The 17,112-nt window shown below is 42.2% G+C and overlaps 1 protein-coding gene across 1 annotated transcript in view; it reads right to left on the reverse strand.

Moving 5' to 3' along the window:
* LOC120552169 (microtubule-associated protein 4) overlaps positions 1-17,112 on the reverse strand; it is a 152,959-nt gene that overhangs the window by 13,228 nt on the left and 122,619 nt on the right. The window contains 2 exon segments of the mRNA XM_039789961.1: positions 448-732; positions 2,946-4,024. Coding sequence (XP_039645895.1) covers positions 448-732; positions 2,946-4,024 — 1,364 coding nt within the window.

Below are 17,112 nucleotides of genomic sequence, written 5' to 3' on the forward strand. Positions count from 1 at the left end.
CCAATTGTAAAGGATGCTTTATTAGAAAGGGGCACCTATTTCTGTATGAGCTGTTAGCCCAAGAAAAGGCACTATTTGTTTCTGAGGTTGGACTACATATGCAGCTTATACTGCAGACCCTAAAGCTGCACCCAAAATTCATCAGAGTGTTATAATACACGACTGTCAGTCTGTGCATGCTAAAAGGCACTGAGACCAGATGGTCAGGAAAGAGATTTTTTTCAGCCCCAAAATAATAACAGCTAGACATTTAACCCTTGTCTTGTCTTCCCGTCGACCATGCAACTTTTAGTTTTTCTGAGTCAAAATTTTAAATAAAAACGAAAAAAGAAATCCTGTTTTTATCACAACCCATGAACCCATCGGATGAAGTGTCTATGAAATCCTTGTTCTGTATAACTGAGCATTCTGCAGCCTTTGACAGACGTCGTGACAGCTGAAACTCACCTTGGCTCTGACATCACGTGCATTGGTGGTGGTGGAGGAGGATGCAGGGCGGCTGGTATAGGTGGTGGAGGATGCAGGGCGGCTGGTAGAAGTGGTGGAGGGACGCTTTGGACCAGCAGCGGCTGTGGATGGTGCCTTTGCTGTGGTAGTTTTTTTGTCTAAGATGGAGGTGGTGGTGGTGGAGGATGTGGGGCGCTTAGTAGGGGCTGTGACTGAACCACCGGCAGCTGCGGTACTCGGACGCGTTTTAGCAGCAGCGCTCGGTTTGGTAGCCACGGCAGCTGGCTGCGACGCAGGACCGAGACATACAGGAGTGATGGAGGGCAAAATAAGGAGGGAAAGCAAAGGAAAGAAAAAATAAGGAAAATGGATGATAACGCCTAAGTTAAGCAGCACAAGCGGCATTATAATCATAAATCATATAAGAAAAAGTAAAGTGAAATAATAGTAGTAAATAGTAGTAAAATAATAATTAGCATTGGATTCATTGTTTCAATACAGGTTTATGACTTCAAATAGGTCTGAACAAGGTGTACTGCACAATACAGTAGGCATAAAGAAAGTAGTAGCAGAAGCTTTAGCAGGATGCATGATGAATGGCTTACTTCTTCATTTAAATTCACCCTCAAAATCTAACATGTCACACAACAATGTGCTTTATTCCCCAAATGTTTTTAGCTATAGTCCCTCAATCAAGTTGATATCTGAGGTTGATTGCTTTTACACAGTTCATCAATTTGTTGTTACAAGGGCAATGTTAATTACTATAAATAAAAGAATACAAGTCATAATAATCATTATAACCATCTTTTTAACTGAGGTGTAAAACATTTTTTGAGTGAAAACAAAACAAAAAAGATTTGAGTTTGTTCAAATAAAGTGCAAATAGTAAAAATAGTCATTATGTAAGATTAGGTTCATATGTGTATGTCAATCTTAACCGGGGTGGCTGTAAGTTGTTGAGCAGTCTGGGTCAAGAATCTCTTGATTTGTATAAAAAGTTAATGAATGATAGATAACATTATAGTTCTAATCATATATCTTCAGTAGCTTTAAATGCATTTATAAACAGTCAATAAGTGGTTACTGTAAAATTGTAAAAGCCAATAAAGATATATCTTAATTCTTGCCCAACGCTGTCATTTTTATTTATCTTATAAAGCCACATGCGCAATTGATTGACTGTAACTAGGGGTGCAAGGGATCACAAAACTCACAGTTCGGATTGGATCACGGTTTTGAGTCACGGATCGGTAACATTTTAGGACTGGCACAAAAAAGGGGGGAATTTAAATGACTTATTAAAAATGTAGTAACAATAACCTTTAACAACAATAACTTCTTTCACCAGTTAAATGACAAAAGCAGATGAGAAAAGGGTATTTCACAATAACTTTAAACGAGGTTTACCAGTTTCAAGTAAACGCAACATTCACGTCTGTTGTTTTTCCAACAACAGCAGTGACCAGAGTGCTAGTTTGTGTCTTTTAGCTCATAGCTTTAGCGACAGACTGTTGTACGTCCCGCTGTTGGAAGCCTCTCCAGGGAAATACAGTCACACGTTTACACCGTTTAGCTGTCAGCGTTTTAACCAGTTTAATCCAGCTACTAGTTAACGGTAACATCAACGTTACCTGCCAAGTGTACCGTTAGTGTTAACTAGCGTGACATGCAGCGATGCTTCTGTTGCCTCTAACGTCTGTTTCGGAGCATCAGAGAGCAGCGCAGGCATTTAAGTGGCACCGAAATCCGTGTTGAGAGATTTATCAGCCTACGTTAAGTAACAGCGACAGTAAAAGGTAGTATTTCACACTATTATTATGGTTAAACTTTGCAATTGATCCGTGGTTCACATGCATCCCGAACCGTGAGTGTTGATCCGTACGGACCGCGGATCAACTGTGGTCCGTTACACCACTAACTGTAACATATCTAAAGAAACAGGAAACAACCTCAGACACCACGCTGATGATGGCAAGGCAGCTGAAAAAGTTTGGGAAATAAAGCATTATTGGAACCGGAGTTGTGCGAGGTGTTAAATGTTGATGATCTATTGAAGCTCACACTGGACCGAAACCTCACAGTGTGTCCCATCTTAAAACTAGAGATTAAAACCTGTCCTACGATACTGCTTGCTTTTTTTGGGGTGCATTTTAGGCCTTTATATTGACAGGACAGCTGAAGACATGAAAGGGAGAGAGGGGGGATGACATGCAGCAAAGGGTGCAGGTCGGAGTTGAACCAGGGCCCACTGCGTCGAGGATACATGGGCCGCTCTACCAACTGAGCTATCCAAGTGCCCACGAAGAAACAAAATTAAACCTTTAACTTACCTTTATTTTCAGGTGTGACATGGGCACAAGTCTTACATTATAACACATGTTTTAGTCTGATGTGATACTAATAAAATAGTCCCACCCATGTCTGTTTTCAGTGTAGATTCTATGGAGCCTACCATTAGGTTATGTGTGTAAAGAAAAACATACAATAAGTCCTACCTTGGTCTTCTTGTCTGCACCTGCCGGGTCTCTGCTCAGTGTGGCACTGCTTCCATTGGTTGCAGGTTTTGCTTTTTTGGCCTTCTCTCCTCCATCTAATTTTGCAGCCTTGTCCTTCTTGTCATCCTTTTTCTCCACAACTTTTTTGTCGACCCGCATTTTGTCCTGCTTCTCGTCCTTATCGCTCTTCTGCGCTGGTTTGTCTGCCGGCTCCTCAGGGGGTTTCTCCGCCTCGTCCTCTTTCTCCGTCTTCTTGGCTTCGTCTGTGTCAGCCTTTTCTTTCTTGGTGTCTTCCAACTCTGGTGTCATCTTTGTCTCCGTGTCAGCCTTCTTCTCCAGCTTGTCATAACTGGTCTCCGGCTTGACGGGTGTCGGCTGTTGCTCTGGGGTCTTTTCTACTTTGTCCATGCGCTGCTCTTTGCCATCCTTCATCTCAGTTTTCTCAAGCTTCTCTGTTTTTTCTTCAATTTTGGACTTTTCATTTTTCTCCACTTTTTCCACATTCTCTGTTTTCTCCACTTTTCTCCCTTCTTCTTCTGTCATCTCCACTTTTTCTACTTTCCCTGTCTTTTCCACTGTATCTGTCTTCAGCAATTTATCTGGTGATTCTTCTACCTTTTTCATGCTATCCTCTTTTTCTGCCTTCTGCTGCATTGACTCCACTGTCTCTGTCTCTTTCTCCTTTTCTGTCTGTTCCTCTGTCACCTTCACTTTGGCTGCCTCTTTCTCCTCTTTAACTTTTCCTGCATCTTTCACCTCTTTCTCGTTCTCCTTCTCTTTCTCCTTTTCTGTCTGTTCCTCTGTCACCTTCACTTTGGCTGCCTCTTTCTCCTCTTTAACTCTTCCTGCATCTTTCACCTCTTTCTCGTTCTCCTTCTCTTTCACCTTTTCTGCCTCTTTTTGTGCCTCTGTCTGCTCTTCCTTCTCCATCTCTTTCTCTACCTTGGCTGGAGTCTCACTGATTGCAAATTCCACCTTCACACTCTTCTGCTCAGCTTTATCCAGAGGGTCCACCTTCTTTACATTGTCCTCCAGTTTCTCCTCCTCCTTCTCTGCCTTCTCCATCTTGTCGGATTTTACTGGAAAGAAAGGTGATTTGAATTAGAAATCAATATATCAATATATATTATAAATAATAGGCCTCTAACACAATGTTACGATCAGCAGGAAGCCCAAGGACTCACTTGGTGCCACAGCAAGCTCAAAACAGCCAAAACCCAGAAAATCATCCTTGACTTATCCAACCCTAATCCCCCATAAATATCTCAGGTGAACCCATAACCATCATGGTCTTATTTTTCATTTGTCAGAACACATTCAGTATAAGCAACACTCAAACTGAATATTAGCTCGTACCACAGAAGGTGAGTTTCCATCCACATGTTTTTATGCTCATTTTCAATTTGCGCTGATCAACACAGAGAGTACAGAAGAAGTCAGTACAGCAAATTATATACTTAAGGCAGAGTTTGTGAAATAATTGGAATATTTCAGATCTGCTTCGTTGATGTGAATGAAGACATAATACTATGAGTCTGGATGACGTTGCTGCTCTGCTAAACCAAAATATCATGCAATATAAACAACGCAAAAGAACATAGTTAACATATCTCTTGTGTTGAATCACTGAATGAAACCTTTGCATCATCTGACCTCAGGTGGTGATGACCTAACAGTGGGGTGAGCTGAGCACGGTCAGAGCAACGGACTCTAGCTGCGTCCTAGTTTAGGAGCTGGATCCTCTGATGTCCACATTGTGAAAACGAATGCGACGTAACAGATTCAAAAGCAGTGTATCCTGTGCAGCCTTCACATTCCACAATCCATTGTAAGATAAGATCGATTTTATTGTCCCGAACGAAATGTTTCTTGGACAAACAACCAATATCTGCTGTTTAAAAAATTCAACACAACATGTGCACAGACACAGACTCTGCGTGGACATGCTCATGTTGCATGCAGAGACTGCCACTAGCCAACAAAATTGCACACTGCCCGTTGTGCAACACATCATAATAGTCGTTATAATATGTGCAGTAAGGGTAAGCCGCCTTATCAACTTTATCACCTTATCATTGTGCGCCGTCACACAGAAATGTACAATTCAATTAAATTTTATTCATAGTATCGAATCATAAGTAAGAGAGTTATCTCAAGACACTTTACAGATAGAGTAGGTCTAGACCACACTCTATAATTTACAAAGACCCAACAATTACAGTAATTCCCCCAAGAGCAAGCATTTAGTGGCGAGGAAAACTCCCTTTTAGGAAGAAACCTGGGACAGACCCAGGCTCTTGGTAGGCGGTGTCTGACCGTGCCGGTTGGGGGTGTGATGAACAGTGGCAATTATACATATATAGGGTTGGGTATCGTTTGGATTTTTACGATTCCGATGCCGAACCGGTACTTTTAAAACGATTCTGATTCCTAAACCGATTCTTGAAAAACTGAAAAATTACATCAAAGAAAAGCTCTTTTATAGTTTTTTCTTAATTGAAAATGATATATATATATATATTGTTTTAAAGTACTTAAATATATAATAAGTAAACCTAAGTCACATAACACACAACTACAATAATTTAACAAATAACAGTTACACTATTAACAAGTAAAAACAACATAAATGTTGAGTTGGTATGCCAACCAGCTTCAAACTTTAGCAGTTCTTTAGCAGAAAAGTGACCATATTTGCCTTTTCTGGCAAGATACTACACCTCTCCTGACTTATGGCATGTCCTGCACAGGAGAAAACTCTCAGATGGTGTCCAAGAGGATCGACATATGCCGATTTCATGCTGGTCAACGCTACAATTAACTGACAACAGAAGTTATACGAGTTACAGTTCTCAAGGATGCACGCACACACGGCGAGACAGCACGGTCTCTTTTTTCTTTTCTCTCAACTTTTCCGCCGTGTGTGGCGCGTACCTGCTCGCAGTGTGAAGCGTGTGTCCGCTCTATTCTCCCACATGTAGGGAACCTTGTGAATTAACCTGCACCATGTCAGCTGTTTGGAAATTCGTCAGCCTGGGTGCAGAAGATAACAAGTTTGCAATATGCAACACCTGCAAGGAGAAAGTAGGGCGTGGAGGGACCACACCAAAATCCCAAATCACATTTTTTTAGTTGGATATGGGATGTGAAAAGCGTCACCTGGATCATTGGTCTGATTGGTTGAAGGACTATCCAATGCACCCAGAGGCATTTGAGCGGCGTCCGTTGGTGACGCCCCTTTGGAAATGAACTGTCAATGAACCTTTCCCAGCCCCACTCTCAGTTACAGCTGAGAAGGGTCTGGTGTCAGCCAGGCTAACACACAGCCATGCCGGCCCTGCTATTAGATCGACGCACACACCAACGTACGTAGGCTATGGCAAAAGCTCTGCGAGGAGCTTCCGCAGAACCATAAATCAAGCTTTACCTCATGCAACCCCTTTGCCTCATGTCTCTCCCCCCCCACCCCCAACTTTTCCTCTAAGTATGTTAGCTCAAGTTTAGCAAGGAAGCAGTCTGTAAACAGTGATTGATGTTTACAACTGGCAGTTTTGTGAATGGATTGACCATTCACCTGTCTTTCTAAGAAGTCTTACTAATAAGGAGGTGTATTTACAACATGCCTGTTTCTTTCCCTGTCAGACTTTTGTTTTATTTCCTGATCTAAGCTATTAACTTGGTGACTATACAATTTCATTACCAACAGGAATGATGGCCAAATCGTTGAAAATAAGACCGACGTATGAAATTGGAATTCATTCACATTCATTGTATCATAATGGTGCTGATCAACTGGCTTATTGGCTTTTCCTTTCAGCTTTAATAGCCTCTGGTTTCTGTTCCCGGCGTTAATATCTACTGTACCAAACAGGACAAGGGACAAGCAAACAAAAAAGGGACAACGGAAATCAGTGCAGGGTGTTTGATTGGCACAGCAACTCTTCACCAAATCTTGACCTGACTTCATTTTACAGAAAACAAATCAAGATTTGAGTCTCACTCCCACTTTTGGCACACTAATCAGAGAAATCACGTCAGAGGACTAAGACTTGAGAACATGATGATAAAAGAAAGCAAAAACCGAGGGGGTTTCTTTCATTCCAATGCTTAAGAGTCAGCGTGGGAAATATTGATTAGCAGATTTCGAGGTGAGTGGGTGGATGGAAAGAGTAAGTAGAAAGAGCCCTGGACAAATATAAAGGGAACACAGAGGTGAAAAACAGAAGAACTGGTTAGGAATGGTAACACCTTCCCTTTCTTATCCGTTTTTTTGTTCATTGTTTACAATGGTCCCATGCCAATAATGACCTATAAAAAAGGGACTGAAAGAGAAGGAGGACAACATGGGAAGGAAAGGAGGGAACAAGACAAGGAAAACGAGGCGTAAAGCACAATGAAATGACATTGCACGCTTACAAAACACACAGCGAGCCCAGACCTAGAACAGTGACATACATCAGACCAAACAGAGTGAACCCAAATAGGTGACTATATACAAGAAAAAAATCTGACCTAAATAAAGGGAGACATCACTGTGACAAGACAAAGGAAAAGGGAACAGGAGAAATGGGAGCAAACTAAATAAACAAACAAGGCCTTCATTTTCTTAACTGTAAACAATGAGAGACTCAGGAGATCAACTTGATCCTCTAATTAGGGCAGAAATCTGATATGTGCCAGAGCTGTGGAAAGCCCGGGGAAAATGGCTTCATTTAAGCAAACAGCAGGAGGTGAAACCCAACCTACCCACTCTGACACAACCTGTGTGACTCCTTTTCACAATGCTCTTTCTTTTTTTTTACTCGTTTGCAGTGGTCCTTTGTCCATTTCCCACTTTTTCTTTACTTCTTAATCTTGTTATTAAAAACACTGCCACCGAGGTTGGATGAAAGCAGATGGAAAGAAACATCCCCTATTCGTTCTCTCTCTCTGTTTTGTACACAATCCAGCAGCCACAATTCTTACCAGATAAATGTTGACCCGAGGCCTGTACTACGAAGCAGGATCAACATGCCCTGGATTGATTTCAGTTACCCGGCTTCACCTAACAACCGCAGTCCTGCATGAGCTGTGTCACGATGGTGGTTATCAACAAGTTCAACAACCCACGGTTTCCCAATCCAGGGACCGCGTTCACATAAAAGAGGCGGGGTGCACACCGTGACCAATCACAAACGAGCCGCATATTTTACATACAGTGCTGCTCATAATTTTATGAACCCACCCATTTTCTTTCAGAATGAATAATGTATCGTAAATAAATTCATTACATTACACGTCATTTAGCTGACGCTTTCATCCAAAGCGACTTACAATTGCTCTATAGACTCACCTTAAAGATTATTAGGAACACCTGTAAGATTTCTCGTTAATCCAATTATCTAATCAACCAATCACATGGCAGCTGCTTCAATGCATTTAGGGGTGTGGTCTTAGGTCTAGACAATTTCCTGAACTCCAAACTGAATGTCAGAATGGGAAAGAAAGGTGATCTAAGCAACTTAGAGCGTGGCATGGTTGTTGGTGCCAGATGGGCTGGTTTGAGTATTTCCCAATCTGCTCAGTTACTGGGATTTTCACACACAACCATGTCTAGGGTTTACAAAGAATGGTCTGAAAAAGGAAAAACATCCAGTATGTTGCAGTTCTGGGGGGCCAAAATGCCTCGTTGATGCTAGAGGTCAGAGGAGAATGGGCCAGCTGATTCAAGCTGATAGAAGATCAACTTTGACTCAAATAACCACTCGTTACAACGAGGTATGCAGCAAAGCATTTGTGAAGCCACACCACGAACAACCTTGAGGCGGATGGGCTACACCAGCAGAAGACCCCACTGGGTACCACTCATCTCCACTAAAAATAGGAAAATGAGGCTACAATTTGCACAAGCTCACCAAAATTGGACAGTTGAAGACTGTAAAAATGTTGCCTGGTCTGATGAGTCTCGATTTCTGTTGAGACATTCAGATAGTAGACTCAGAATTTGGCATAAAGAGAATGAGAACATGGATCCGTCATGCCTTGTTACCACTGGGCAGGCTGCTGGTGGTGGTGTAATGGTGTGGGGGATGTTTTCTTGGCACACTTTAGGCCCCTTAGTACCAATTGGGCATCGTTTAAATGCCACAGCCTACCTGAGCATTGTTTCTGACCATGTCCATCCCTTTATGACCACCATGTACCCATCCTCTGATGGCTACTTCCAGCAGGTTAATGCACCATGTCACAAAGCTCGAATCATTTCAAATTGGTTTCTTGAACATGACAATGAGTTCACTGTACTAAAATGACCCCCACAGTCACCAGATCTCAACCCAATAGAACATCTTTGGGATGTGGTGGAACGGGAGATTCGTGCCCTGGATGTGCATCCCACAAATCTCCATCAACTGAAGATGCTATCCTCTCAATATGGGCCAACATTTCTAAAGAATGCTTCCAGCACCTTGTTGAATCAATGCCACGAAGAATGAAGGCAGTTCTGAAGGCGAAAGGGGGTCAAACACGGTATTAGTAGGGTGTTCCTAATAATCCTTTAGGTGAGTGTATGTCAGAGGTCGCACACCTCTGGAGCAACTAGGGGTTGAGTGTCTTGTTCAAGGACACATTGGTTGATGTATCGCAGTGGGAATCGAACCCAGGTCTCCCACGCCAAAGGTATGTGTCATATCCACTGCGCCATCACCACCTGCCTTCGCCATACCTAGAGATTGGCATGGTTGTATTTCAGTAGCCTAATAGCTGGTTTGATTTGCATTGAGAGATGATTTTATGGAAAGTACCCCATGCCAATGTCTAGGTATGGTGAAGGGCATGTGATGATGGGGAGCTATTTTAATTCCAAAGGCCAAGGGAACTTTATCAGGATGCATAGTATCCTGGATCCATGAAAATAAAAGTCTGCCTGCCTCTATGGGAATTTAACATAGGGGTGTACTGACTTATGCCCACTGTATTTTAAGGAAGAATATTTATTTATATTTACGATACATTATTCATTCACAAAGAAAATTGGTGTTCTCAAAGGTTGGATATTTCCAAATTTTTTCAATTAAGGCATTTAGATCAATTTCCAAAAGATGATTTTTTTATTCCTCTTTTTAGTCAACTTGAGCATGGGTTCCTATACTCATGAGCAGCACTGTAAGAAGAGCAAATTATAATTCTACATAAATATGAAGAACACAGCCACCGTTTTACAGGCAAAACACACTACAGTCGCTGCTTCCTAAAATTATGAAAAAAGAAAGATATATTTGAAAAAAGGCATGTCTGACATTTGTAAAGCCAGAATTGGGATTAAATAATTTGCATGACATACATATGCATATACTCAAGAATTTACACTGGTCTCTTCAGACTTTTTGCATTACACTGACCTATGATGTTCCGTTCATGAAGGACTTACCTTACCATTGAAGCTACTTAAAGGTTCAGTAGATAACTTTTAGCAAAATAACTTCTAATGACTCACATTTGCTGAAAAAGTAGCACATGAGGAAGATAATCATGAAAATCATGTTCATCTGCCTCCCTAGTGTTCCTAATGGCATTTACAAGTTTTCACCACGACCGTAGATTAACAACCAATCAGAGCGGAACGCAGTGTTTCATGAACTGCGATCAAACGGTCAAACTAGGCAGCACTGATAAAAAAATGTATCAACATTCTGTTACTTTATTGGATAGTTCTCACCTCAAATGTTTACAAAAACATATTTTCGTGTACTGTTTAGCTGTAAAATGAGAAAGTTTGTGACCAAGTTGAGTCAAAACCAAGCAGAAGCGGAGCAAACATTTTCATTTCACAGCTAAACAGTACACTGAAATATGTTTGTGATAACATTTGAGGTGAGAAAAAGGCAACAGAATCTTGATTTATATTTGATCAGCGCTGCCTAGTTTATCAGTTTGATCGGAGTTCACGAGCACTCAATGTTGTTTTAAGCCCCCAACGTCGACTGGCAGGCGACATTGGGGGCTTAAAACACCAAACACCTTCACGAGCATTCACTGACACCGTGTTCGAGACTCCTCGGATTGGTCATTTTTCTTATGCTATTAGGAAAACCAGGTTGAGACATAGGAATATGAATATGATCTGTTTCATGTTGTACTGTCGGGATATAGTGACAAAAAATATGACAATTATTTTTTTATGAGAGTTAACTGTAGCTTTAGGTGAAAAGCAATTAAAGAAAAGTTTATTTTGTATCATCCTTAAGGAATCTAAAGCAAATAAACAGAGGTTAAAATTAAATTCTGATCAATGAGGTCTCCATTCTTAATGAACCATTCAGAACCAAATTTTGAGGCCTCCATTTGGCTCCTCCAGGGAATCATGTAAATCAGCTGTTACAGAAGCCGTCTCATTAAAACCCTGTCAGTCTTTTGCTCTGTTGCTCCACAACACTTGGAGCTCTCTGGCTGAGTGGATTATATCAGCCTTGACAAGAGTACTGAATGTGAAGTGAAAGCTACACTACATCAGTGCCCTTTGGTAGCACATCAAACACAGTGGACAGTTTAAAGTGGTCGTGAAGTGGTAACAGAGTGGAGAGTGGACATTGTGGCTTTATGTCCTATCTAAAGTGTGAGACTCTGTTTGGCTGTCTAATGAATGCTCACTGACAGCTCAGCGATGAGTTACAGCAGTCAAATTTAAGACTTTTTAAGACCTTTTGTACTTTAAGGACACTTTTTACTGTATTGGATTTTTTTTCATATAATTTAATATAATTTGGATTGTTACTAACATGCCCACAGGTTGTCAACACTGTGCATATATTGACATGGATAGAGAAAGATGACTGGCAGTGTTTCAAGGATATAAGAAACATGCTGATTGCATGCACACCATAGTTCTGTCACAAAATGTTACGATATTGTAGAATATAAAACAAACCACCTTATATATATATATATATATATATATACACTTTGAATTTTGACATTGCAACTCCCACTATGCTTTGGGAGAAGCTAACAGTGCCATTAAGTTAGTGCATTAGTTATGAGACACATTTTTAGCCTTAAATAGAATATTACATCATATATATATATATACTACATTGTTGCAAATCTGCACCATGGAAAGTCATTCTGCTTTAGGTGCTAACAATTCATGATAGCACTGTAACCATGACAAGACAAGAATCAACTTTACTTTCACTTTTGATACCCAAGAAAATCTTCAAATGCGATTTTTATAAGGCAACATCTGAAGTTAGAAGGTGCATATTTTTTTACTGGAATTCTAAATGGATTTATGAAAGTTCATACTCAGTGAACATTGTAAAATCTGCTATCACTGGAAACAGTTGCACTCATTCCAGTAGTATGTGTGAAGTCTGTATATTCTAGTTTGATTGAGTTAGCTAAAAGGTGCCGAAATATACACACGTCACGACATACAGATTCATACTGACAAACATATACACACAGAAAAAAATGATATGCCCACACAAAGACAAACAAACAAGTACGCAAACAAATGCACACACAGCTATACTATATCGCTTTAACAACCATTAGCAAGAGCAAACACATGACCATGTTCCAAAGCAATTTACTACAACTGAACACAGGGCTGCTGCTGGAAAGAACCTTCTCCCGACGGAACATTATGTGACAATTATGTGCTTGATTCTGAGAGTGAAGGTGACTGAAAATCTGCCTGAAACCAGGAAATATTACGAGACAGAAATAATTTGACATGACAGAAGATCTACTAACTACAGGCATATGTTTAGTATGGGTTTTGCTTTGTGTCTGTTTAAATTGAAGCTGATGGACCAAACTCTGATCTCTTTTAGTTTCATTGATTTTACCCTTTCTTTTGAAATCAGTGGGATCTCTGCTTTATGCAATACTTATATATATTCTTTTATATTCTGATGCATCCTTCTTTCTCCTTTTTTTGGCTATCTTCCCTTGATCATCCCATCTGTTATTATGCCCTCCTATTCTGTTCAAGCATGATTCACCTAAACCTATACTTCCTGTTTTCCATCATTAATCTGCATCTCTTCCCCCCCCCCCCTTTATTACCCCACCCAATCCTCTTTCTCCTTTTTAAAATATGCTTCTCATTATTTCCAACAACCTCTCTAGAGAGATGGAGCTAAGACAAAGCTATAGTATACTGCACATTTGAAACACACGATAGAGCTGCATGCATTGCCCACAATACATCATTGTTTGGGGAAAACATTATCTCCTAAACAGGTTTTGTTTTTCAAGTAACCAAACAGTCATGCATTTCTTTCTTTTATCTAGTGTGGACATCAAAGTTTTTTACTAATGCTGTCAGTTAAACGCGTTATTAACGGCGTTAACACAAACCCATTTTAACAGCGTCAATTTTTTTATCGCGAGATTATCATTCTTTTTGGCCTAGCAAACTTTGTAGTTTTTTTCACATGCTGTTGCAACAACTAGTAACGTTAGAAAAACTACAACACCACACCGGATCTAGCTAGACTGGAAACTAAACAACAGGCACGCCGCACACACTGGTTTGGGCTCGCGAGCCGGCCAAAGAGTAGCAGGCTAACGTTACGTTTTGAGTAGATGGCGAGCGCAAGACACCGAAATGGATGCCAATAAGATTCTGAATGGAAAGTTTACTTTTAAAAAGTTGCCAAATGGTTCCATTGACAAGACCAAAGTGATCTGTGTGTTTTGTCGTTGTGAACTGAGCTATCATCGCAGCACGTCCAGTCTGAAATCCCACTTGATGGTCAAGCAGACAGCTGATGGCCAAGCACACAGCTGATGGCCAAGCACACAGCTGATGGCCGAGCACACAGTTGATGGCCCAGCACACAGCTGATGGCCCAGCACACAGTTGATGGCCCAGCACACAGCTGATGGCCCAGCACACAGCTGATGCCAATTCTCTGCCCCCTTGTCAAAGCCAGGCAACAATGGATGACTTCAGACAGACGCACATGGATACCACAACTAAGAACAAACTTACTGTGAATGACTGCTCCAAGTGAGAATGTTAGTGTGAAATTGAACACTACAGTATACCAATGTTGTTTTCAATAAAAAAAACATTTGCACAAAGCAAGCCGATCCACTTTTCCATGTTGATAAGAGCATTAAAATGAGAAAAAACAATGGGACAAAAAGAAATCAAGGGACATTTAGAATAGATAAAAATGTGCGATTAATTGTGAGTTAACTATGACATTAATGTGAATAATTGCGATTAAATATTTTAATCGTTTGACAGCACTATTTTTTACAAAAGGAGCAACAGAAATATTTCCATGAGCTTGGTAGGAAAGCAAACCGATGCTAACATACAACACAAAGCCTGTGCCTCGATTACTCTGCCAATGCTCCTGTTTAGACTTCAGGGGGCAGAAAATAAAGATCACTGCCCCTTTAATACTCCAGTGGCCAGGCTGACAGCAGCCCCTGCCACCCTCAGCTTTGCAGCGGAAGGCGAAAACAACCCTGGTGTGTGAGCAAAGAGGAAAAGAAAGCGACGTACAAAAGGGGAAGAGACAAAAAGTGGGAGACAGACACAAAGGGAAAAAAGATGGTCATTGTAGAAAGCACCACCATACTGGCCTGCACTTCCCAGTCACTGACCCCATTTTGGCTCAGAGGCGGTCATCATCATACATGACCGTGACCGTCTTCACCAAGAATCTAATGAGCATTCAGAGCAACAGGAAGACAGGCAAAAAAAGAAAGAGACAGCCTTGTAGACAAACAGAAAATAAGGGAAAGCATGGAGTATGAGAGAAAATGAGGTTGGACAAAGACATCCATTAGCTATAATGAGCAGTGTTACCCTGACCCTTTATCTACAGAATATGTCAGCTGGAGAGTCAGCTACTATACGACCTCATGCTGCAAGCTTGCAGTATTGTGCTGCAACACACATTTGTATGCATATGAACAGACACACTCAGTAGCATATGAACATAGCCACCTGTGTCCACAAATGCAAAAAACTAAGACAATATACCTGCTGTCCCAGTATTCACACACTTTAACTTGATCTATTCACACACTCTGTACAGTTTGTGGCTGATCTGTATCTAAAATTGGCATGCGTTCTTTGACCAACACAACGAGACAGATAATACCATCGTGGAATGTCAAGTAGCCTGCTGGGGGCTGATCTGTTGCTGTCGACTTCTCTCAGCTTTTCATTATTTCTCTTTCCCTCTCTATCTTTCCAGCTGTCTGACAATCCTATTTTCAGTCTGCCTCTGAAGCTATGCCTAACCCCAAGCCATTTGCAAGCTTAGACCAGACAACCAAGTATGGTTCGAAACTGAAACTGACAATAAATGAAACGTTCGAACAATCAATGAACAATCACTGCCTTTATCAATAGATCAATACACCCGCAATCGACACACATCTATGCAATTGGAGAGCACACAAAAGATATTTTTAATAGTCCTCCCTTAGTAGTCCTCAATGAGAAGGGTAGTAGTATTGAGATGCTATTGGAATAATGACTCATTAGTGTTGCTGGTAACAAGATATCTTTTCTGTTCTGTTTCTGACTCTAGCTCACAAATCCACCAAACAGAAGAAAACACTTGATCAATACATCATCTTTCCTATTAGACCTTCCTAATTCCCTGCCTGCATGCTGCACTCAGTTTAACTCTTCAGCACCAAACCCCTTCAATTAAATTGCCACACCACTTTTTGGGTTGGGTGACAGCAGTCTGTGAAAGTTATACATAGCGCTATCCTGCAATCTGCAAGCAGATATGTAGGCAGAAAAAGCTTAACCTACAAACTCAGTTTCTCTAATTTAACATGCTTGCCAGTCAGACTTTGACAGTTTGTGAACAAACACAGTTAAAAGGGGGAGACTGCACACATGACTCCACCTACCATCCAGTGTGAAGAAGGGGTTAATGCTGGAGTTCAAGCCAAGGCTGGTAAAGCTATCAGTGGCAAGGTCACCATCAATGTCCCATGCTGATTTGTTGCCAGCTCCAAATGCACCTGCACTAGTGTCGACTTTAGTATCTGCTTTATTGGCGTCAAACTCAGCATCTTTAGCCATGTCCGATTTGCGACCAGTTTCCCCATCACTGTCAGAGTCTACAGGCAGAACAGAGCTGGTATTCCCGCTGCTGAGCCCCTTAGGGCTGAGGGGCACTGATAGCACAATGCCACCTGGCTCCTTTTCCACCTTAAAGCCCTCCACTGGGGCCTCTAGTGGTGACAGAGGGAAGCCAGCACTGCTGTCCTTAAGCAGTGGGAACGGGGAGAGGCAGAGTCGTGGTTCAGGTGGGGTTTGCCGCAGATCGATGTGTGTGGTGCCAGCTGCCGAGAGGGTGACCGGCGGGGCCTGGGGCTGATCTTCCGCGACGGTAAGTGAGCGCTTCATGGAGTGTGGTGAGCGACGTAGACCACCCAGCTGGTCCAGTTCGGCCTCATCTCCACCTGGGTATTTATCAGGCAGCTCTAGACCGGTTGGTACCGATAGGTGGGAACATTCAGACAATGCACGGCGCATAGCCTGCCTCTGCTGCTGAGCTCGCCCCATAAAACAGGGCTCCAACTCCTCCTCTTCTTCTATCTCTTCCTCCTCGCTGTTGTCCCCCGAAGAGCCTTCAGATAATTGTCGGGCCCCCAGGGCTGCCCCGGCTCCGGCCAAAACCTCATCGCCTCTCTCCAAGTGATTGTCATTGACAACTCCAATGACGCAGTAGTTAGGAGCCACCTGAGGCATGGCGACCTTTGGGCTGGACTCAGCAAAACAGGAGTTGTTCCATGGTTCAGATGGCGAGTCTCCATCTACTGGGGATGCCTCCTTCAGTGAGGCTCCCACTGAGTGTGAAGGCATGGCACTAGTGGGTGATGACAGCTCCATATGCCTGGCTGGGGATCCAGGAAGTGGTGGCAGGGAGACCCCGCTAGTAACCCCACATCCCAGGGCAGAGGGTAGTCTGCCTGGGGAAGCTGGGGAGGGAGATGGGGAGGAGGACAGAGGGCTGTCGGGGCTTTCCCCTGCGCTGCCCAGTGATGCGTTACCCAGTGAGGTGCTTCCAGAGATGCCCCCAATCCTGCCCGGCACCTTCAACTCTGCATCCATTCTGCCCCTGCCGGGCTGCTCAAAGAAGCACAGCTTGTCTTCATCTGTGAGTCCAGTCGGTGCCAGAGCCCCACTACC

Source organism: Perca fluviatilis, chromosome 22, assembly GCF_010015445.1.
Source record: "Perca fluviatilis chromosome 22, GENO_Pfluv_1.0, whole genome shotgun sequence".
Lineage (NCBI taxonomy): Eukaryota > Metazoa > Chordata > Actinopteri > Perciformes > Percidae > Perca > Perca fluviatilis.